At 53.8% G+C, this 22,985-nt stretch overlaps 1 protein-coding gene across 1 annotated transcript; it reads right to left on the bottom strand.

Moving 5' to 3' along the window:
* Nucleotides 1–8,232: 8,232 nt before the first annotated feature.
* Nucleotides 8,233–21,326, bottom strand: LOC144150186 (uncharacterized). The gene is made up of 2 exons (XM_077682029.1): nucleotides 20,991–21,326; nucleotides 8,233–8,677 (listed from the first exon to the last, which is right to left on the bottom strand). Exons 1-2 carry the CDS (start codon nucleotides 21,119–21,121, stop codon nucleotides 8,353–8,355), a joined length of 456 nt encoding a protein of 151 aa, XP_077538155.1. The 5' UTR covers nucleotides 21,122–21,326; the 3' UTR covers nucleotides 8,233–8,352.
* Nucleotides 21,327–22,985: the final 1,659 nt, after the last annotated feature.

The raw sequence follows: 22,985 nt of genomic DNA, 5'->3' as shown, positions 1-22,985 counted from the left end.
ACCTACTACCTTTTCCCCTCTCCCCTTTCCCCGCAGAGTAGCATGCCGGCGAACTGATGTCGGCCAACCTCTCTGCATTTTCCTCTTTAATAAAGATTTTCCCTCTCTCCCCGTTTATACCGATTTAAACTAGTTCGTTTAGTAAGTTTGAGAATTGCGAGAAAGCTGAGGGAACTCTCATAATCGCTATTTGTCAGAACCAGTTGCTCCTTTCGCCTTTTGTAGTACCTGTTAAAACACAACCGAATTGGTATTCGGTTGTGTTTAGAATTTAGAAAACGAAGTCCCATTCGTGGCAAGCAGTGCGCAATAGGTAGCGTTTGTTTAGCGGCCAGATGTCTGTATGTGGTCTCTACATTTTGCTTTTGTGCCCTGCAAACCAATCTTCAACGTATCTTTGCCGTACGACCACTTAATTTCGTCGTGTCCGGGTTACCCAGGAGGTATGTCGGACAATTTAATCAAGCCGTGTGAAGGAAGCGCTCAATGGACGCGAAGCTGCGCTTAAACAGGCCCAAAACAACCGTCGCTAAAGCAGACGACAAAGCCGGGTCGCACCGATGCGCCCGCCGGCGTGAGCGCGCGGGGAACGCTCGGTAAATTCACCGCGCCATCTACACTGTGCTCCGTGAGTAAAAAACGCCCTTCCCTCAGCCGCGTTGGGAGATTCTTGTCCCACACGCCACTAAGGAACCGGTGGCTGGTAGAGGTAGAAAGGTTTGCTTTAAAACAGCAAAGTCTAAGTGCGGTTCCGGTTCTGCGAACGTGTTTCTTTGTCTGTTGTAAAGCACTCCTTAAGACTCCCATCTTCAGCGATGTACGCATTGTCGTTACATCTGTTCAAGACAGTTATCCAGTATGCCGTCAGTAGAAGGAACTCATATTATACTCTTATTAACACGAAGGCGTTTAAGCTCGGGTACACCAAGATCTCCTTCACGTCATATCCGTCACGGAAGTGGCGTAGCCAGAAAAAGTGCAATTAATGCTGCGGCGCCCGGATTCGAGCCCATGCCCTGTCGAGCCCTCTCGCAGCAACGGGAGGTACGTGGCGCTCTACCGACTGCGCTATGAGCAGAGACGTGAGCAGCTCTAGAAACGCGCCTTATTTCGTTCCCTATGACTCATTCAGATGGTACTGCCGTCTAGGAGAGGCAAGGCGAAGTAGCGCATTATGACACTAACGAGCGCCGACAGTTGGCGTCTCGATGCCGGCGCCTTCGTGTACGGGGGGCGCGCTCCGCTGTGGCATTGTTCGTCTGACCGTTGTGTTTCTAGCTGCTGTTTCTGTACATGTCATTTTTGGTTTTGTTTCCCCGAAATCAACCTGTTACTTTTTGTTTCTTTCTTTCTTGCGTGTCGGCGCCACCTCGTCTGGCGGGGTCAGGCTCGCAAACCCTTCGCACATGAAGGAGGTTCGTTTAGCATTCAACAGGAGCAGTAATGCTCCTGTGAAGGCAGCTTTCTCTTTCGTGTTTTACCGATTCCTATGAAAGAGGGATCAACCACATTTTTTTCATTGCAACGCTAGCTCATCAAATAAACCTTTGTTCTTCCCCTCTCCCTCTGCGGTATCGTTACTGTAGGTCTTTAGCCCTGCCCGCACGTTCCACGTGCCCCATTTACCCGTACGCACTCGTGCCACGTGTCGTACGAGGAGCTATGGATGGCGTGTTCCTCGCTGTGTTTGATTTAAACGGCACCTGTTGTCTACCGAGTGGAGGGATTCCGCTAGCTGGATAGTGCATATGGGGCCTCAAAAGCTCATTTGGGGCCACGGACCGCCTGTGTGGCTCAACGCCACGCAGGTGGTCAGATTCGCAGTTGGACGAGACCTGCAGAGGCCAAACTATAGTCTGGTTCTCGAAAGTGTCTAGAAAAATGGCAGCATCTCCACTCCGTGGATGATGGAGAGGGTGCGGAGTACGGGGACTCAAAATGACATCCAAGTTGCGCCCCGAGTGACATCCGATTTGCGCCCCGACCGTCATTCGATTTGAGCCGTAAGTTGCTCCTTGATTATTCCCTAAATGAAACCAACTCGCGGCTCAAATCGAATTTCGCTTGATTTTCACTTGATGGTGGTGTGCGCGCGGATGGACGCGGACGGACATTGGGTGGTCCTAAGGTGCTCCGCACTGTTACAGGCGAGGAAGTAAGCCGTTTGACTCTCGGGTACTAACATCACGGTCGTAGCCCAATGGATAAGACGACTGACACTAACTCTGTCTGATCTGTACCAGAAACAGGCTCGAATCGTGCCGGTGTCTTTGTGATTTTTTTGCGGTGGTAAATGCTATGCGCACGGACGCGGACGGACATTGTGCGGTCCTAAGGTATACTCCGCACCTAAAATGAATTTGGAGGGCATGCACGCGTGCACGCTTATCGTCGGTGGAGGGAAGGAGCCGCCAGCGCCGTAACTTGGCGTAACGGTGGACTTCACTGCTACTAACTGCCAGTTTATGCGTTTAACCATTGCGGAAATAACTGCTGCCTTTAGACGTCCTTCGCATCTGGTGCTGTCGCTGATACGGTGGGGGCGAGAAAGGCATATATAAGCTGTGGCACAGGACAGCGGCCGAGATTCTAAAACGCATTCATTACTTGCGGCTGCCGAAACGACCGCATGTTTAAAACCCCTGTTGTATGTAGATGGTAGCCATGGAGGACAGAAAGTCCCGCATTATACGGCAATAGACGGATTAATGTGGTGGCACTTGATATATAACACTTAACGCGTATGCGTATTTGAACGTTGAAGAGGGCGAAGGCTGCAGATGTGAGCCAAACGGAACGGCCTATCATTAAAAAAAAAAAAGAAATGCGGATTGGAGCGAGAGCGAGGAACGAACTGCCCATCTCGAAATGTTATTCGTATACGAGCTAAGTATGCCGCTTTATCGCTTCTTTGCGAGCTCTGGACGGAATGATCGCGGCGTGGCTTTGCAGCCTCGCAATCCGATAAATGCATGCGGCCGAGCGGTTTATAATTTATTTTACGGTGTCGTCGCTGCAGATGGCCGGTTGCGCCCTTCACTGAGCGCTCCCAATCGCCTCCGTGCAGAACGGTCGACCGCGGCAATGCTCTATACGTAAATCTGAACGCCGGAGACTCGCAAAACGCGTGATTTACATAAAGTCTTGTCCTCGCGACGTCCGCGCAAAGTCGCCGTCATATACGCTCGCATCGCTGTGCATGCACAAGCTTTTGGAATTCACATGCAGCTGTAGTACCTCCAGGCCTCTCTCACGCATGAATGCAGCCTTTCCGCAACAAAAATGACTGCTCTGAATATGCGCAGGGGAGGTGAGTGATGCGGCTATTAAGGGCGGTCGCTGTGCCTGTTCTTCTTTGTCCTTTTTATTTTTGTAGCGTAAGCTACACTGGCCGAGGTTGAGCAGTTTCGCGTGGACCTTGAAGGGCTGTGCTGCGCAAGCGCGAGGAGCATTGGATTGGATTGGATTGAATTGGATTGAAAATCCAATCCAATTGGAGTACGGGTGTGTAGAAAATTGGTTCTGCACATTCGCCGATCTGTGCATTCCAGAGGAGTGACGTCATAGCCGCACTGGCGCCGGCGCGTGCCCAGCTGTGCGCCTCCGTTGCGCAGTAGCCAAGTCTGGCGGTGCGCCGGGGCCGCTTGATAGCCGTTCCGCGTGGCTCCTGGAGACCCGTGCTGCGCATGCGCGAGGAGCAGTAACTGGACTGGACTGGACTGGACTGGACTGGACTGGACTGGACTGGATTGGATTTGATTTGATTCAATTGGATTGGAAATCGCTTTAGCAGCAGTAAGCATGATAATCAGCTAATCCTAGACCACCAGGAAACCCAAGAATAACCAGCTGAACCTTAGCTTACGCTACGTATATCCTGGCATAGCCGAGCTAAGCCACTGATAATTTTTTTTTTCATTTAGCCGGTGCATTAATCCAGAATTGAAAGAGGATTAAAAAGAGTATGCACGTGTTGTGCGTTTAGAAGACTTGCGTGTGACATATGTAGGACCTCGCATCGGTGGCACGCTTTTGTGAAAACTGCTGTGCTCAATGAAGTGCGAGTGGCGCTTCTTTCTCGGTGGAGTCTCACAAGAAGCTTTGATAAGGGGCGGGTGTTTTATTAAACTTGCGGCCGAATAGTCCAATTGCCACTGGCTGAGGCGTAGCTTGCTCAAGACCTCTGAACTCGAGGTCGTGTGTTCGAATCCGGTAACGGCGGCTGTTTTCTTAAGGGGGAATGCGAAACACAGAAAGGATCCGCGGCGGACATGTGGGAGCGTGTCTGTACAATACCGTGTTTTATCGACGCAGAGTGCGTCATTGCTACCGACACACTCTGCCTCGATAAAATTCCTCGGGGTACCGAATTCTGCTTACGTGATTTGCAGGCGAAAGCTTATTACGTGGTGATACTTTTCCGTGCTCCTACATTGTATTTGCGTTGTTCCTCGCTTTTGTTGCTTTGTTTTTTCGCGCGAATTACGTAGTTGTTAAATCTAAATTTATTCAAGAAAGGGAAGGCCGGGGCCTCGTAAGGGAGTTGATTGCTGGGGGGGGGGGGGAGTAATGGATCAAAGCTGTTCTTACTAGGTCATGACCTCATGACTGTCGATAGTTGGCATGTGTTTTTATAAGTGCGGAGTGCCTTATGACCGCACAATGTCCGTCCGCGTCCGTGTGCATAGCATTTAGAATCACAAAAAAATCACACAGGCACCGGCAGGATTCGAGCCTGTGTCTAGTAGACCAGACAGAGTTAGTGACAGTCGTCTTCCCCGTTGGGCTACGACCGTGAGTCCGTACCTGGAAGTCAAACGGCTTACTCCCTCGCCTGTAAGGGTGCGGAGTTTCTAGGACCTCCCAATATCCGTCCACGTCCATCCGTGCGCACACCACCATGAAGCGTAAATCAAGCGAAATTCCATTTCAGCCGTGAGTTGCAGTTTCATTGAGGGAATAATCAAGGTGCAACTCACGGCTCAAATCGAATGATGGTCGGGGCGCAAATCGGATGTCACTCGGGGCGCAACTTGGATGTCATTTCGAGTCCCCGTACTCCGCACCCTCGCCATCATCCACGGAGTGGAGATGCTGCCATTTTTCATAGGAGTGTTGTTCAGAATTGAATGGCCTAATTCACTGGTGTAGGCCATCGCGGCATACCTGCCGCTATACCCCTCTTAGTGGCGAACAGTATCATCAGGTTAATAGTGTGTTCATCCAATGTGAATGAATCAATACGGGATGAGGTATCAGGGTGTGGGGAAATGAAATTCTCAGGATTCCTTACTGCTGGATTGTGTGCGCGCGAACTTCGTCTTTCGGCGTGAAATACTTCGGCAGGCGAACTTCCGACACTACAGGCCACAGCTTTCCCTGCATCAGAGTTCCTGAGCGGGTGGCAAGCCCCTGTTGTACTCCAGGGCCGTCACGCCCACGTGTCACGCATTATTCTCACTTGCACCACTGCAGTTGGCGACGTGCGGTGGTTGCGCAGTCGGCCCTTACTGGGAGCACCGGGGTTCGAATCCCACAGGAACTGAAAAAATGACGGTAGCTCACACTGAAGCGTAAGTCTTGAAGGCAGCTAAGCTGCACGCAACCATTACCGCCATCATGAAGTTTAAGTGCACGATTGCAGCCGGTTTGCGCCTTCGCTGCCGCAGCGACCTTTACTCCGTCATTGTTGCTATAAGCGTGAGCTTCTTTCATGTTTTGGGAGGGATAATCATTGGACATCACCTTGGAGGGGCGTACGCTATGACGTGTTTTTCTCGTTCCGAGCAAGTGTTGCCACGGTTACGGCAAACGGTGAAGTTTTTTTGGCCAATCTCCCTTAGTGGTTATGCTTTGCTTCACAAACGTGCGTAGGGGACGCTGGGCGGCCACCGAGAAGCACGCATACACGAGCGCTGGGCGTTTTCTTGTTTTTTTTAACTGTCGTGCGGTCGTCGCAATCTTGGCCAATCTCCCTAAGTGGGTGCGCCTTGCTTGACAAACCTGAGCGGGGGACGGTGTGCGGTCATCGCGAGGCACGCACACACGAGCGCTCGGCATTTTCTTGGTTTTGTTAAATGCCGGGCGGTCACCGCGAGGCACGAAAAATTACGATCTGCTACGCTGTTAAAAGCATTTTAACTGTTTACAGCGACGGCCATTTTGTGAAGCGGACATCAACAACGGTCGCAGGCTCTCTCTCGCCTTAAAACCGCGAGTAGATGCTGCGGTGGAAAACTCTAAACAAGGGGGCACGGGAAATTTAATTTGCGCTGCGACCCTGCATGCGCCCGCCATCTTGGTTGCTTTGCACAATGTTGCCATACTGGGCTACGTTATTGGAGTTTGCGAGTGGGCCGCGCTGCCTCGAGTCGCCGTGCGAAACTCACGCTTTTCTTTACGCGTTGCGCTAAATGTTGGCCCTGAGCGGACTACGGGATATAGTGGCTGCGCTGGGCCCAACTTTTGGGACTCCTTTATCGCCAAGCATTACGCGTAAAGCTGGATTTTATAAGCGCTGTTCATAAGGTTGTGTGTCGTCACCTACCTCTGGCATCCGTGCGCTTCGCCTGCCGATCAGCAGCAGTGAGACGACGCCATTTTCATATGTCCAAGTGGTGTCACCGGGAAGCGCATTTCCAAAATTCGCTGCACAGCACCAACGTGATATGTCCGTTCGCGGAATGCAGAACGGTAATTCAACTTGGTCACTGGCTGCGCCCCAAACCTAAAGCGACCTAAAACATACCAAATCACCATTATTAACAGAAACAATGCGCAGATTTCAGTTTTAAAAAAAGGAAATTACATTTAGAAAAAAATTTCACCATCTTCTCGTTGGGGAACCCTGAGTAGTATGCGAAGCAGCCATGGGGTCGACTCAAGTTGCCATTAGTTTTCAGTTCGATCGCGGCGATGCGGGAGGAGAATGAGGGGAGTGGAGTGCGCGTTCGCGTCATTTATACCGCGGAGCTACAGTGGCGCCCCCAGCGGAGTATGCAGCGGCTACCGTCGCGTCTCTAACCCTAAGCTGCTTCTCATTATCGCGCGTGGAGCCGCAGGTGTTGCCATCCGTTGCGAAATCCCGGAGAGGAGAGGAGCTTCGGAGAGGAGAGGAGGAATGCCGGAGAGGAGAGGAGTGTCGGAGAGGAGTGGAGGAATGCCTCGCATACTACTCAGGGTTCCCCCACGGGAAGATGACGACGGTGGTTGGACGTGAAGCTATCTCGTTATGGATTCTTTGGTTGGCCAATCCCTAGGGCATCCTGCCAAAATCATCATCAGCGGTACCTGGCCAGGCATGCGCATTGGGAGTGTGGTACTCAGGGTTCCCCTACGGGAAGATGACGACGGTGGTTGTACGCGAAGCTATCTCGTGGATTCTTTGGTTGGCCAATCCCTAGGGGCATCATGCCACAATCATCATCAGCGGTGCCTGGCCAGGCGCAGTGGGGGTGCGGATGGCGGACTACGACAACGAGGGAGGGAGGGACACAGCCTCGAGCATAAAAAACATGCAAAAATAAGATAGACCTGCTGGAGTTCGAACCCAAGCCTTCAGCACCAGCACTCAGTGATGGATTCTTTGGTTGGAACGCGAAGCTTGGATCGAGGCCACTCGGGGCCACTCATCGAGGCGCTCAAAATAATACCGCTCGCAGTGACATCACACATGTCACGTGGGTGCTCTGTGCAGCGAAGCGTTTGGAAACGCGTCACCGGGAAATAGATGGCTACTACATTCTAAAGTGTATTTTAATTGAAAGCCTGTTAATTCCTGGTGTCTGCGGACTCGGGTCGGTTCGAGGTCGCGAGGCGTGTGGCTGTTAAACGGAAAGGGTTTCACTGATTCAGAGGCAGAGACAGTCCGCTGCGTGGATACAAGTAGAAGAAACAGGTTGTGAATCCGGTTGGCAAGATACACCAGTAACGTGTGCTGTTCATCTTTCGCTCGCGAAGCCCGTGCGCAACTCACAAGAGAAAGGTCAGCGTGTATAAGGAAGTTTAATTGATTCCTGATATATTCTGGTCGCTTTGGTAACCACGTGCCGCTTCTGGAGAGCCAGCACAGAAGGGTGTTGTCTTGAGCCATTCCGGCCCCTCACGACTGGTTAGCGGGTGGAATTTATCTGCCGCAAAACTCGGCTTTCTTTCCGTCTACGTGTTCCCCAATCGGAGCAGCCGAAACGCTCGAGTATCTCCTCTGGAACTGTCCCCACAACAGACCTGAGGCGCCGGGAAGCTCCGACGTGGCTATCCAACGTGTAATCACGACGAGGGCTGCTGCGGTTTACAAGTGGCGTTATTTGCGGCTATAAGGCGGAGAAATGACAAGATGGCGGTAGGGAGCGTCTACTGGAGTTTCTTGAGCTCGTGTACGACTCCGACGAGCATGATGCGGCCGTCGGAGAACCTGCGCAGCACGAGCACGAACGGCTTGGTGAGCGCGAACTCGGCGTCGCACGGCTTGTTGGCGCAGCTCGGCTTGGACGCCGGCGGGCCGCCCGTGGGCGCGGGAATGGTGGGCACAGGCAGGCCTTCGTCGAGCACGAGCGCCGTCTTGTGGAGGACGTCGTTGAGCCGGGCCCCGCCCGCGGGCACCAGGGTGGTGAACTCCGCGTCCGACATGAACGCCGTCTTGACGCCCGCCTTGAACAGCGTCGTGTTCAGCGTGCACCTGCACGCGCAACCACACAACACAGTGACCGCGAGAAGACCCCCCCCCCCCTTTCTCCCCCCGACGTTATGGCGTGACTGGCGAGCCCCTTGGACGGGAGTTTGTACGATGAGGAGCCAGAGGAAGACCTAGAATTACTAGAGGCATTTTTTTTACCTGAACTGGCTGCACTGGTGCAAGCAGTGCAGCATATGTTCATTTTTTTAACTATTTGATATCCCCAGTAGCACTCATCACTGATCTGCACGACACTGCACTAATCTGTACCAGTTCAGGTAAAAAAAGTGCCCCTACTGTTTAAAGGGAGCACAACGAGGTTAGAGCAAGCAGCTGTGGAACACAGTTGCAGCGCGAAGGTAGACGAATGTTAAAATTAAAAAAGAACACGAGCAAGCCTTTGTGTCTTCGTTTTAAAACCAACAATAAACATATAAACCGGACTTGGGCGTTTAGATTTGGCTGTGAGTATGCAAGACTATTGCGCAGACTGCGTTTCACTTTGGCCGGGTGGCTCAATCGAGTCACGGACAGACAGACAGACAGACAGACAGACAGACAGACAGACAGACAGACGGACGGACGGACGGACGGACGGACAGACAGACAGACAGACAGACAGACAGACAGACAGACAGACAGACAGACAGACAGACAGACAGACAGACGGACGGACGGACGGACGGACGGACGGACGGACGGACGGACGGACGGACGGACGGACGGACAGACAGACAGACAGACAGACAGACAGACAGACAGACAGACAGACAGACAGACAGACAGACAGACAGACAGACAGACAGACAGACAGACAGACAGACAGACAGACAGACAGACAGACAGACGGACGGACGGACGGACGGACGGACGGACGGACGGACGGACGGACGGACGGACGGACGGACGGACGGACGGACGGACGGACGGACGGACGGACGGACGGACGGACGGACGGACGGACAGACAGACAGACAGACAGACAGACAGACAGACAGACAGACAGACAGACAGACAGACAGACAGACAGACAGACAGACAGACAGACAGACAGACAGACAGACAGACAGACAGACAGACAGACAGACAGACAGACAGACAGACAGACAGACAGACAGACAGACAGACAGACAGACAGACAGACAGACAGACAGACAGACAGACAGACAGACAGACAGACAGACAGACAGACAGACAGACAGACAGACAGACAGACAGACAGACAGACAGACAGACAGACAGACAGACAGACAGACAGACAGACAGACAGACAGACAGACAGACAGACAGACAGACAGACAGACAGACAGACAGACAGACAGACAGACAGACAGACAGACAGACAGACAGACAGACAGACAGACAGACAGACAGACAGACAGACAGACAGACAGACAGACAGACAGACAGACAGACAGACAGACAGACAGACAGACAGACAGACAGACAGACAGACAGACAGACAGACAGACAGACAGACAGACAGACAGACAGACAGACAGACAGACAGACAGACAGACAGACAGACAGACAGACAGACAGACAGACAGACAGACAGACAGACAGACAGACAGACAGACAGACAGACAGACAGACGTCTTCGCGGACAGTCCGCCGTGTTAAGCCCTGTTCAAATCCAAATGAAGCAGTCAACGAGGACCGCTTCGAGGAGACGGCATACAAGTCAGCAACGGTGCAGGCTACCTGCTTGTCTAAACGTCTAAACCAATAAGTGACGCCAGCGCCACCTTTTTTCGTATTGATGTTGTAACTAAACCACTTGTTCTTTTATTGAAATATTTAATATAATTTACTAGAGTTGAAGATAATTTTGTTTAATTTTTTAAATCATGCATAATGTTTGTAACATAGAGATAATATACTGACTCTAGAGGGAAAGCGCGCCGCTGAGCCAATGCATTGGAAGCGTACGACACACAAAGGCAGACATGATACAACGATTTGAAGGTTGCCAGCTGAACTTTTGCTTACTAAAAACGGTGAAAGCGATGGGTTGTAATCTGGTAACGTTCGACTGTGTCGTTTCCGCGTCCGGCTAGCGAAGCATGCCGGGATTAATTGTAACATGGCGGAACGCTGGCCAGGCGGATTTTGTGCAGGCGGCGTCGGCAGCATTGCGTAGTTTTATCTCCTGTGGGTAGGTAACCGACGTGTTCTCGGTTCAGCGTGTGACTTATATGTACTGAGACTATTTGAGCAAGATGTGGCAACGCTCACACAACACTTGCGCGCAAGCTCGAATGCGACTGATCGCATGCGCGAGGACGCCAAGGGGTCAGCTGATCCGTACTGGGCAACTGGGGCGCACAGAAAAATGAATCTCTGTCACGATCTCCAAGCATTTTTGCGCTGTACCGCTTTATTTGCAATTCTGTGACATTTTGCGCGTCGCTCAATGCTTTTTAAATGAAGTAAAGTGAACTGTGACTTTAGCTTAATATGGAGCCTTTATTGACACCAAGAAAAAAAAACGTTATCGCATGGGCCAACGCTGATATTGCCGGTGAGTCGCGGCCCTTTGAAGCGCAGGAACGAAAGAGCGCGGTCCATCGCAGGCCAACGGAGTGGCAGAATGCATGCCAAAGGAGTATGCGAAATACAGTCAGCGGTGTGTCACGTTTTCCTTTCAGTCTGTGTTCGTCAAGTTCTAGCTGCTTTCCACCACTTCAAAGGGAAAGCTTGCCGGACTGAATGGGCACTAATCTGCTGCACAGAGCCCGCGGGGAGAGAACATTGACTTATTGTCTTATTGTGACTGATTTAGAAAGAACCCGCATTTCGTTACCTATTGTTTCGTTCTACCTTCACGAACGTTTGCCCAGAACATCGAAGCATGGAGAGCTGTAAGAAGTACCATGAATAAAACAACGGGAACCGAACGATTATAAAGCTCCTTTTATTTCTCTTCCAACGGGAATGATCGCTGGCTGCCACTCCGTAGCCTGTAGTGAACTTGCGGTAGTCAAGGTCAGATCGGAATCGCTGTTCCGGCGTCAGTGCAGGGGCAATAGATAGGGTGCTTAACGTGAAGAAACGAATGACAGCCTCGCGAGCGCCCGGGAAGGCACTTGCTCAGCGCGTGCATCCGAGTTGTACCAGTTGTACACGTTTTGCACGCACGCCAGTGCTGCCACAGGCAAAGAAAAAGTAGTAGTAGATTTTTGCTTGAAAAATCAGCAGAAATCATTAAAATTTGGCTCAAAATTCAGCAGAAATCAGCAGATTTTTCCATTCAAAACAAGTAAGAAAGAGCAACTTTCCATTTCAAACTTATTTTTTAACGCTCGTTAGCTAATTCGTGCACGCGCACGTGTATGGTGGCGCCGCGTAGGGGGAAGATACGCAAATGAAACTATGGTTCTTCTCTTTTTATTTCTTTTCGGGTACTATATGCTTTGTGCGCGTCGGCGTCGCAAACAGCTGAACTGTGTATTGCGGGTATTGTCGTCGGTTTTTATTAGGTTAATTCCGGTGAGTTTCATTAAACTGACCGGAATACCCTTTATACTCCTTATACCCTTTATTTATACCCCTTATGTTAATTACATTGTTACAATAAAACACGCATTTGCTTCGTTCCTACTGAATTTTGAGGGGTTCGCAATGAAATCGTATCGGAAACTACATTTTTAAAACAAAGCTTTCTAGCATTGCCAGCCAACGGTTCTTTCGTAGCGTGCGGGACAACAAACTCCCAACGCGGCGGAGGCGGCGGCGGGGGGAGGGGGGTTCATCCACGGAACACACTGTAGATGGCACGGCGAATTTACCCAGGGTTCCCCGCGCGAAAGTGCCTGCTCGCCGGCGGCGGGGTCCGCGGTACGGCTTTGTCGTCTGCTTTAGCGACGGTTGTTTTTGGGCCTATTTTGGCGCAGCTTCGAGTCCATTGCGCGCTGCCTTTGCACGGCTTGATTAACTTGTTCGACAGCACCACCAGGGTAACCCGCACCCCACTGGATTAAGTGGCCGTGCGGCGAACATACTTTAAGGATTGGTTTGCAGGGCGGGAACCACATACGGACATCTGGCCGCTAGAGAAACGCTACCTTTTGCCCACAGCTTGCCACGAATGGGACCCCGTTTTCTAAATTCGTGAATACCTATTGTTTTAAGAGGTATTACAAAAGGCAAAAGGAGAAACTGGTTCTGATAAATAGCGATTATAAAAGTTCCCTCAGCTCTCTCGCAATTCTAAAACTTACTGAAATAACTTGCTTAAATAAGTATAAATGGGAATCACTAAGCTCACACGCCGAATCGTTTCGGTGTCTGCGCTTGTGTCGCGCGGTGGTGCAGCCACAAGCTAGCACATAAGGATGGCTAGGTTCCGCTGTCTCACCCTCCGAAAGACGCTCCTCTCCGTTTTGTTTCTCCCGCCTCACGGCCGTGCTACAGCGGCGAGGCGGCGGCGTCCGCCGCTCTAGCCCAGCCGTGGCCGACGATGCTGTTGCGTTCGGGACGCCGCCGCCGCCCCCGCGAATTCAAAGTAATGGCTGGCAAAATCTCTGGTTTCACTCTTCGTAGAGCCACGTGTGTGAATTCAAGTGACTCTCATGGGCAATACGCCCTGATTAACTCGAGCTGATGTCAAAATTGTGGTAGCTTTCGGTAACCTGATGTGCCGAAAGCAAAAAAATCAGTAGATTTTGCACTCTTATCACTAAATCAGCAGAAATTGAACAACATCAGCAGATCTACTGATAAATCAGTAGCAGTGGCAGCACTGACGCACGCAGATCTGAGCTGGAGACTGCACCACTGCACACACACACTTCGCAAGTCAGGCGCAAGGGCCTCGCCCCTTCCTAGCAAACTTAACAAAAATCAAAACCAAAACTGAACTACGCACTTACTCTTTGTTCGCGAATTAAAGCTTATTACAGTAAAAGTTCTTTTATAGAGCTAGTTTAATCACTGAGGCAATTATTTGTAACTATTTTGCTTAAGTTCTTTGTTTTAGTTAAACAATTACGGAACAACTGTTTAGAAGACTGAATAAAATTGATCTGGCAACCATGAGAATTGTATCATGTCAGCGCCCACGATTCGTACGGTCTCGCAGCTCGCTTTACCCCCCTGGTTTGTAATATTAACGGTAATATTATTTACGAAACCTACGGCTTCCGTTGCTCAACATGTCTGCTAGGAGGTTGTCGTCTGCGTTCATGGAGGAAAGAAAAGGTTTCTTTCCTCTATGTCTGCGTTGATGTTTCGTTCGGGACCGCTGCGCCATAGATTTCGCTGCGCCGTTCCAATTCTTATCCCTTTAGACGTCTAGTTAGACTGCTTCGTAAGCTGTCTACCAAGCTGTCCGCGAATTGGCACGCACCCATAGAGACGAAAATTTCTGGGTTTAAGTAGCCCAAGAAAGACTATCGTCCATGGAGGAAGAAAAAGTTAGGAGACGGCATGACGTCACGCAGCTAGCCTTCGCAAGCCCAGCTCCGTTGAAGCCGCTCCCTCCGCCGTTTCTCTTTCTCAAGCCGCCGAAGTCGGCCCAGCACGTGACCTCCATGGTCGGGTGGGCCGGCGGCGGCGGCGGCGGTCTCTGACTCCGGCGCTTCTCTCATGGATTTCAAGTCATGGATACCTCGTCAACCGAAAATGAAGCGGAATCGGAACGCGAAAGGCGGCCGGGCCAGCTAGGCCTAACCGCCGCTGCGAAGCGAGCGACTCAACCAACGAGGGAGAATGGCCACGCAAGCAACGGAGGCGCCTCAACGAGCGTCGGAAGCGGTCGTCCGGCCGCCGACGAGGCCGGTGGGGACATTTTCGGTGCGGACAGTGACTGTGACCCAGTGAACTCGTGTGCGGGGTGGACTGTTGTGGGTCCGCGTCGACGCGGGAAGAAGCTTCTAGAAACGGAGACCTCATCGCAGCGAGGAACACCGGCTGCAGGTAAGCCAGGCAAGCCAGCCTCGGCTTTAATTGCTAAGAGCAAAGAGGAGCGTCGTAGAGTGTTGAAAGCTCAATACGTGGCTCGGGTTAACGCCAATATGACGAAAGCGGCCAGAATGCCGACGTTCGTCAAGAAAGACGAGCACCGGGTGGTAGTTAGGCCTCGCGGGGGACTCGCAGTTAACAACGTGAGAATATCGGCGCTACGCGACGCTATCGCCTCGGCAGCCAAAATCACCAGGGAGGAAGCGCAGGACGACTCGATCGCTCCAAACGCCGCGCAAAACATCGTCGTGCTCAGTACGCCGAGCGAAGAGAGATCCTTCCGTTACGGATCGATCAAGAGCATTACCATCGGAGATCGAACGTACGAAGCGTTCGCATACAAGAGTACCCCGGAGAACACCTCGCGAGGAGTGATAAATGGGATAGGGATCGACGAGACCGAGGAAGAAATCACCCGGTGCTTAGTCAACAAACAAAATCCGACGATCATGGCGGCCCACAGACTCGGTACAACCGAATCGGTGGTAATTCTGTTTGATGGGGATAGAGTCCCATATTACGTGAAGTACAGCGGAGTAGTAACGAAGTGCACGCTGTACAGACAACACCGCGAAGTGTGCGGCACGTGCGGGCAGATCGGGCACAGGAAGGATGTGTGTCCGACATGTGCACCCCACGTCAAGGTGTGTTTCGCGTGCGGGCGCAGAAACCCCGACGAAGAACACGCAAACCACTGCAAGCCACGGTGCAAACTGTGTGGCGGCTCTCACGTTACGGGAGCAGGGAGCTGCAAAAACAAATTCAAAGTGCCACCGCAGATAAAGAAACGGATGGCGGCGAAATTAAAAAACGGAACTATAGAAGGCAAGATGGCGCCGGGAAAGATGGCGTCAAGCAAGATGGCGCCGGTCTCCCGCCCGGCCACCAGGCCTTCTAGAAGAGACGACTTTCTCGCACAGAAGGTTCGAGAAGTTCCTACGTCACGAGGAAAGACGAGGAGCAAGAGCAAGAACAGGCCGGACGGGCTGACGTGGGCTGACGTCACATCCGGAAAAGAGCAACGAAAGCGCTCGAAGTCGAGCGGGAGGTCCGCATCGCGGCGCCGCTCGATTTCCAAGAACAGACTGGAGCCGGTAAACAAGTCTGACGTCAGCGCCAGGCCGGCAAAACCCGAGCCGCGGAACGTTGCCAGGGCGACAGAGAGAGGGCCAGGCAAGAGCGGAGAGAGCGGAGGCGAAGCGAGCAACCGCGAAGAACAATCCAAAGCAGAAACTCGCGAGCTCAAAGCGACGATCAAGAAGACGCAAAAGGAACTCCAAGACCTGCAGGCGGTGGTTGCGGCGCTACAGCTCACCATCAAACAACAGCGCGAACACATCAGCAAACAGGATGCCATAATTACAGGCTTCCAGCGAGGAGACGGGCGCAAAGATCGGCGGAAACAAGAAGCCGAGGAGAAAATGGCGACTGAAGAGCCGGTCGCAGCAGGAGGGGGGGAATCGCAAGCGGCACACAACCCCAACTCAAGAGCGACACAAGCAGTCAGAAGTAGACCTCAGTCCAGAGCGGCGGCCGTTGCGGCGACCAGAGGGATCGAGCTACAATCCGACGACGAGAACGTCAACGAGAGCGAAGTCGAAGACGTCGAAGAAGACGACGACTCGCTATCAACGGCCACAGGACTAGAAAGCAGAGAGAGGGCCTCGAAACCCGTGGGATACGCGGGCCTCAGTAACAGACTGACGAGGCTAGAAAGCACATACAAGAAATGGGATAGGAACTTAGAAGCGATGGAGGAGAGAATCATCCAACGATGTACTCAGCTTATGCAACAGCAAATGGCTCAACAACTCGAGCAGCTACAAAAGCAGATGCTGCAGCAATTCGCTAACATGCTGCAACAACATCGAAGCGAACCAAAGCCCCAGGATGGACAGCAATAACACAATCAGACTCTGGCACTGGAACGCAAATGGTTTCAGATGCCGCAAAGCTGTCCTACAGCAACATATTAGATCGTTGGAGCCAGAGAAAAGGCCCGACGTAATCGCCATTCAGGAGACGCATCTAGAAGAGACCCCAAAACTCATGGGGTACAGAACGCACGACAGCCCGCCCTCAGCCCGCACAAGTGGGAAGGGCGCGGCACAAGGAGTGTGCACGCTAATCCGCAAAGGGCTGGCGCACACCAAGCACCAACAATTCCTGGGTGACAGAAGCACAGCGATAGAAATGTGCGTCATGGAGCTCGCCTTCACGGGCAAAGGACGCTCACGGGGCAGTAGGAGAGGAAAGACGTCGACGTCGCTTCTCCTAGCTAACGTATACAGCAACCCGAGGCATAGCGGGCAAAAATTCAAAGCCCTCTTTGGAAAAGTCAAAGCCGCCAGACTTGCGGCGGGGAAAGAGATGGATAAAATGGGAAACGCCATAGCAATGATCTGCGGGGACTTCAACGCCCAGCACGAAGAGCTGGGGTACACGGTCACAACTGCAAAAGGCAGGGACCTACTCGAAGATGCCGCAGAGGCCGGTTTCACTCTGCTAACGAATCCGGCGCAACCATCTAGAATAGGCACGTCTACGGCCAGGGACACGAACCCCGATCTCGCCTTTGCGCTGTTTCCCGAAGGGGGCACAGCGAGATGGAGAAATACCGGAATCAATCTAGGAAGTGACCATCACATCCTAGAGATAGAAATCCCGCTAGCCCACACCAACGGCAACCCGGGCAAGATCAAGAAACACAGAATAGTGAACTGGGACGAATTCAGAAAATTCGACCTAGGGAATATCACCGACATCGAAGAATGGTCCAAGAGGCTGCGCGAAGCCGCGGACGAAGCAACGAAAGAGGTGGAGGCCGCCGAGAACGTCGAAACGATGGACTCGAGGCTCGCACATCTCCTAGACGCCAGACGAGCATTACAGCGAAGATGGCGACGACAGCGATATAACAGGAAGCTCCGCAAGAAGATTGCCGAGCTCGGCAGAGAGATCGAGAGGCACAGCAAACATCTGTGTAACCAGCAATGGTTCGCCCTGTGCAATCAGGTCGACGGACAACTCCATCGCAGCGGCCCATGGAAGATCCTCAAACAGCTCATGGACGAAACCAAGAGCAGAGAGTTCCAACACACCCGCATGGCGCAGATCCTTCATACCACGGCGCGACGGCTGGGGGAAGAAGAACTGCACAAACAACTCAACGACCGATACCTCCCGGAAACGAAGCGGGAGAGTCATCGAAACTACGAGGGGCAACCCAACGCCCATCTAGACAAAGACATCGAGGAATGGGAAGTCCGCCTGGCAACGCGGAACCTCAACGGCCGATCTGTCGCCGGGCCGGACAAGATCTCTAACAAGACGCTCCGCAACCTAAGCGATTCATCAATTGCGGCGCTAACGAGATACTTCAACGAGTGCTGGAGAAGCGGCACCCTACCGAAAGCGTGGAGAACATCCAAGACGATTCTCCTGCCCAAACCCAACAAGCCACCGGGCATAGAGGGCCTGCGTCCCATCTCGCTCACGTCGTGCGTGGGCAAGGTGCTGGAGCACGTCCTCAACGCCCGGTGGAACGACTACATGGAGCGACACGGCATCTACCCGGACTCGATGCTCGGATTCCGGGCACGCCTGGGTACCCAGGACGCCATGTTGCTGATCCAACGACAGATCCTGGACCCCCCGGGAGGGCTGCCTGGGAGAGACAACCGAGCCATTCTGGGCCTGGACCTCCAGGGGGCCTTCGACAACGTGAAACACTCTGCAATCCTGGAGCAGATCTCTCGCCTGAGCCTGGGCGAGAGGTCTTACAACTACGTTCGAGCGTTCCTGTCGGACCGTACAGCCCGGCTGGAGCTGGGCGACCAGAAGCTGGAGGAGAGGCGGCTGGGTAGCGTCGGGACCCCGCAGGGCTCGGTGATCTCGCCGTTCCTCTTTAACATAGTAATGATCGAGGTAGCCAAACGCCTCGAAGCACTGAGCCCGGGGGTCCGGCACTGCCTATACGCTGACGACGTCACCATTTGGGTCACCGGCGGCAGCGACGGGGAGATCGAGTCGAACCTCCAAAATGCGGTGTGCGCCGTCGAGGCCGCGCTCTCGGGCACGGGCCTGCGGTGCTCGCCGCAAAAGTCTCAGCTCCTGATCCTGCCACCACCGGGGCGGTTCCGGAAAGCGGCCAACCAGGCCGCGGCAGAGAACATCGTGGTCCGGACGGGCGACGGGGCGCCTATCCCGCACGTCTCCGGGCTGAGAATCCTGGGGATGTTCGTGGACGGCGTCCAGACGAACACCACGGCGATGAAGAACATCGTAACGAAGATCGGGATCGCCACCCGCCTCGTGAAGCGGGTGTCGACGAGGTACCAAGGCATGAACGAGAGGGGGCTCCTGCGGCTGTTGCAGGCCTTCGTCGTCAGCCAGGCAGCATACGCGGGAGCCTTCCACCGCTGGACCAGAGCGGAGGAGGAGAAGATCGACGCCGCCATCAGGAAGGCCTACAGGAGCGCCCTGGGTCTACTGCCAGGCACGAGAACGTCGGCCTTGCTGGCTCTGGGGGTGCACAACACACTCTCCGAGATCGGCGAGGCCCAACGAACGGCACAGCTAGCTCGACTGAACAGCACGCCACGGGCAGAAGCATCCTGGAGAGAGTGGGAATCAACCCGCCCACTCATGGAGGTGCGGAAGACGACGAACTGGAGAGCCACGTCCCCCTGAGGGACGAAGCGGCAAGGGGCATCATAGTGTTCCCGTTGCCAAAGAACGTGAACCCGGAGAAGGACTGGGAAAGACGCAAGGCGAGAGCAGCGGCCCTGGCCAAGCAGTACAAGAGCGACGAGAACGCCGCGTTCGTCGACGTGGCTAGACATCCAACGAGAAGATGCGTGTACGCGATGGCAGTCATCCGGGCGTCAACGGGTGAGCTGATCAACGCGGGTACGATTAAAGCGAAGACCCCATGCCAGGCAGAGGAGGCAGCAATCGGCCTGGCGATGGGAGTACCGGACACTCGGACGATCCTCAGCGACTCCAAAACAGCGGTCAGGAACTACGCCAGAAGCACGGTCTGGAGGGAGGCGGAGCGGATCGTGGGGCTCGCCAGAGCCTCGCGAACCTCGGAACGTCACCCGACCGGGCCAACCATCACCATAAAGTGGTTCCCAGCCCACATGGTGGACCTACCGAACGTGGACAACCGCAACGAGGATGCAGACGCAGCGGCCCGAGAACTCATCAGGTGCCGGGACGACAGCGAGAGCATCCCCGCGGGTGTCGGCGACGAACAAGACCCTGAACACCTAGTCGACTACGGCGCGATACTCAGGAGGCACAGGGAAGGAAGAAGAGAATATCCGGCCCCGCATCGAGAACTTTCCCGAGCGGAGTCGGTGTTGCTTCGTCACCTACAAGTGAAGTGCGCGTTAACCCCGGCGATGGCGCGCCACATATGTCCCGAGATGTTCGCAAGCCCGGTGTGCAGTGTATGTGAACAAGAACTGGCGACACTAGAACACATAGTGAGGTGTGACAGTGCAGCGATACCGGGCGGCGGTTCGTGCGACGGTGCCGACGGTGATGTGTGTGGCAGGGCTGGGGAATCTCATGGCGGAGAAACTGGTGCCCACGACAGCACCGCCCGCCAAGAACTGCCAGCGCAGATGGAGCGGTGGATCCGCTCGGTGGACTGCCAATCTCAGAAATGGGCGATCCAGCGGCTCGAGGGGGCCCTGGCCAGGCAGAGGAGAACGGGAACTCGTGACCCGCAAGCGCGGGGCGCGGGAACCCAAGTATTCTCTGTCGGGTCAGGTTCAACCCTCGAGTTCTAGGCCCAGTGTTTCTAGGACTGCATAGACTAGAACATTAGAAGGGTAGACCGCGCCCTGCGAGGCCGGCACCTACCCCACGCAGGATCCTGTAAATAAAGTCTTTTCTCTCTCTCTCTCTCTCTCGTGTTTGGTTGGCGGTAGCTTTTCCCCGTCCTTTCTGCATTTGTCTGCTCGGTGATCTCATGCCCGCGTGCGGGCAGGAGTGCCGCGTATGTGTGAGAGACAAAACCCGAGGGAAAAAAACCAACATATATCAGGCTTCGCGACAACGGGCAGCAGAGTAGTTTCGAGCAGACGAAATTGAAGAGCTCGCGGCAGCGGCGCGATGGGGTCACGTGGTGCAGTGACGCCTGGGCCGACTTCGATTTTACTTTTTATGTATAGGCTTCACGTTTCTCCGGTAGCGCCGTCTCCTAACTTTTTCTTCCTCCATGCTATCGTCTTTAAAAAAATGTTACATTCGATGTTCCCTTTGGCTTCAAGCGCAAAATAGCCAGGTCAAGTCGGCGAGGACCGCGTCCCTCGACAGTGACGCAGAAGATCGCCCTCACCGCGACTCTATCCTGGTGAGGGGCAGCTCCACGCGCACCGTCTTGGGCTTGAGCTGCGCGGCGAGCGCGGCGAGCAGGGCCTGCGTGACGTGCGTGCGCAGCTCCCGCATCATGGCCGGCCGCTCGGGCATGAGCAGCAGCAGCGACGCGTCCTGGTAGTGCAGCTCGAGCGCCTTGGCCGCCACGGGCGCCTCCACGTCGGCGTACAGGAAGCGGCCCACGCAGCACGCGTACTCCAGCTCCACCGCGGCCGTCGGCGTGGCCGTGAAGGCGCGGGGCTCCGCGCACCGCTCGAAGCGCGCGTCCGCCTGGAGGCCCTGCGGCGTTCGTCCAATGATTGCGCGGATGTAGTACCATCGTGATAAATTGAAATACGAGCAACGGAGCACCGTGGCGAATGCACGGGCATGGCGAGGGCCGGCCCGCGGAACTAATGCCCCTACCGCGACGAATGCACTAGTGCCCAGACGGGTCCCGGTAAACACGGTAACTACGTACACGACGGAACAGACGGACGGCTAAAACTATCGAGAACGCGCCCGGAAGGCAGGTAAAGGGAGTTTTCATGGAATGAAAACGTTTGTGTAGAAAGCTCTTCTGCTCGTTGCGGCTAGCGCCTTTCCGGCCGCTGGGCACGGAGCGTGCTCGGTTGCTTTCGTGCCTTGTAAGCTGATTTGTTGACGACTGCTGCACTGCAAGCGCAAAAACAAGCCGCGCTGGACTCGTTTAACCTGGGAACGGCATTTCCAAACGACGCCCCTTCGCGACGCATATACTCGTGTCTAAGCAGAGCGCACGTAGATGTAGGGTAGACATGTATATATAGTATCTAACCTCTAACGCGAATTTCAGGTACGTTTTCTTCGAAAATGTTTTAGTTCATAATGCTTGTGAGTGGGGTGTCCATGCCACACACTTCATAGCACGCTGTTTGGGCACCTTCTTTGAACGGTGTCAAACTTAGGCATGCCGGCCTAGGTTGAGGTGAAAACATCCGACCTCACTCGCTCAGCATCCGTTTCACGTTAAGGTCGACGTCAGGAGGATGCAGAAGATGCAAGGACGCGATGCTTACGTGAACGAGTAAATGAAAGGAGCGTCCTGTAGCGAAAATTCTGGCTCCGTACACGCGCTCGAGGAGGATAGGGAAATTTCGCAGCGTAGTTAGGTTTCTGCAGGTCGTGCAAAAGAATCGTCCTTCGGGTACTAGAGGTTACGGTTGCGCGGGTGCGGGTAGAGCCACTAGATCAGGTTTCAGAGTATCGGCACTCTTTTCTGTCATTATTTTATGCCTCCGACAGCGGCCATTGGTTGAACCGCGTCACGTGACATTTGTTTACTCCGGGAAGACCCACGGGCGCGGACATTTTGGTGCCTCTGTGTGGCTGCGCGCGCGCTCTTCGATAAGTCGGGATTTTCGGAGCGCAGTGCGGCTGGATGGCACGTTGAGAGTGAGTTTTCAATGCCCCAGACAGAGTATATAGCGATGCCGCGATGCCCTGTACTGGGCTGTTTCAACCGGCGGGAAGGTGGAAAACGCTGACATCGCTTCCCGCTGGGAAAGAACGACAGTGGCCTACGTAACCTATAGCCACTTAAAAAGCGTTGCTTAATTAGTGGCTCTAGCGTAACCTAGAGTCACTAAATAAGGTACGCTAGCGTAACCGAGCCTTACCCATATCGCAGCGGCTCGCTGTCTCTAAATCTTCGAAAAGTCAACACAGCTGGCATGGTTGCCAAGCGTCGCCTGGACCAATTCCGCCCGTCAATGTCAGCCGCAATAGGGCGCATAAAGCTGGCCACCCTGGCGTGAGCCACCAAAATGGCTGCCGCCGTGCGTCAGTGTCGTTACTCCTAAGCGTAGCTTGTTTAATGGCTCTAAGTGCGGGGAACAACCGGGAAAAACCGACGTCACTCGCCATCAGACCGCCTTCAGTTTCCCAGCCGTGGCGATATAGCGGGGTGCGTACTCGTACGGCAAGTGGAGTACCCTGT

This window comes from Haemaphysalis longicornis, unplaced genomic scaffold (assembly GCF_048455015.1).
Source record: "Haemaphysalis longicornis isolate Haplotype H1 unplaced genomic scaffold, Haemaphysalis longicornis Haplotype H1 scaffold_8, whole genome shotgun sequence".
Lineage (NCBI taxonomy): Eukaryota > Metazoa > Arthropoda > Arachnida > Ixodida > Ixodidae > Haemaphysalis > Haemaphysalis longicornis.
The sequence above is the reverse complement of the archived record's forward strand: the minus strand, read 5'-3'. Positions and strand labels throughout refer to the sequence as shown.

What these genes read in the sequence shown, in the direction of transcription:
- LOC144150186 (XM_077682029.1), bottom strand. Translation starts at nt 21,121, where the DNA reads ATGCCCGAGCGGCCGGCCATGATGCGGGAGCTGCGCACGCACGTCACG. An exon ending in CTCACCAGGATAGAGTCGCG is followed by an intron (nt 8,678 to 20,990) that starts GTGAGGGCGATC and finishes TTGCGCGTGCAG; the next exon opens with GTGCACGCTGAACACGACGC.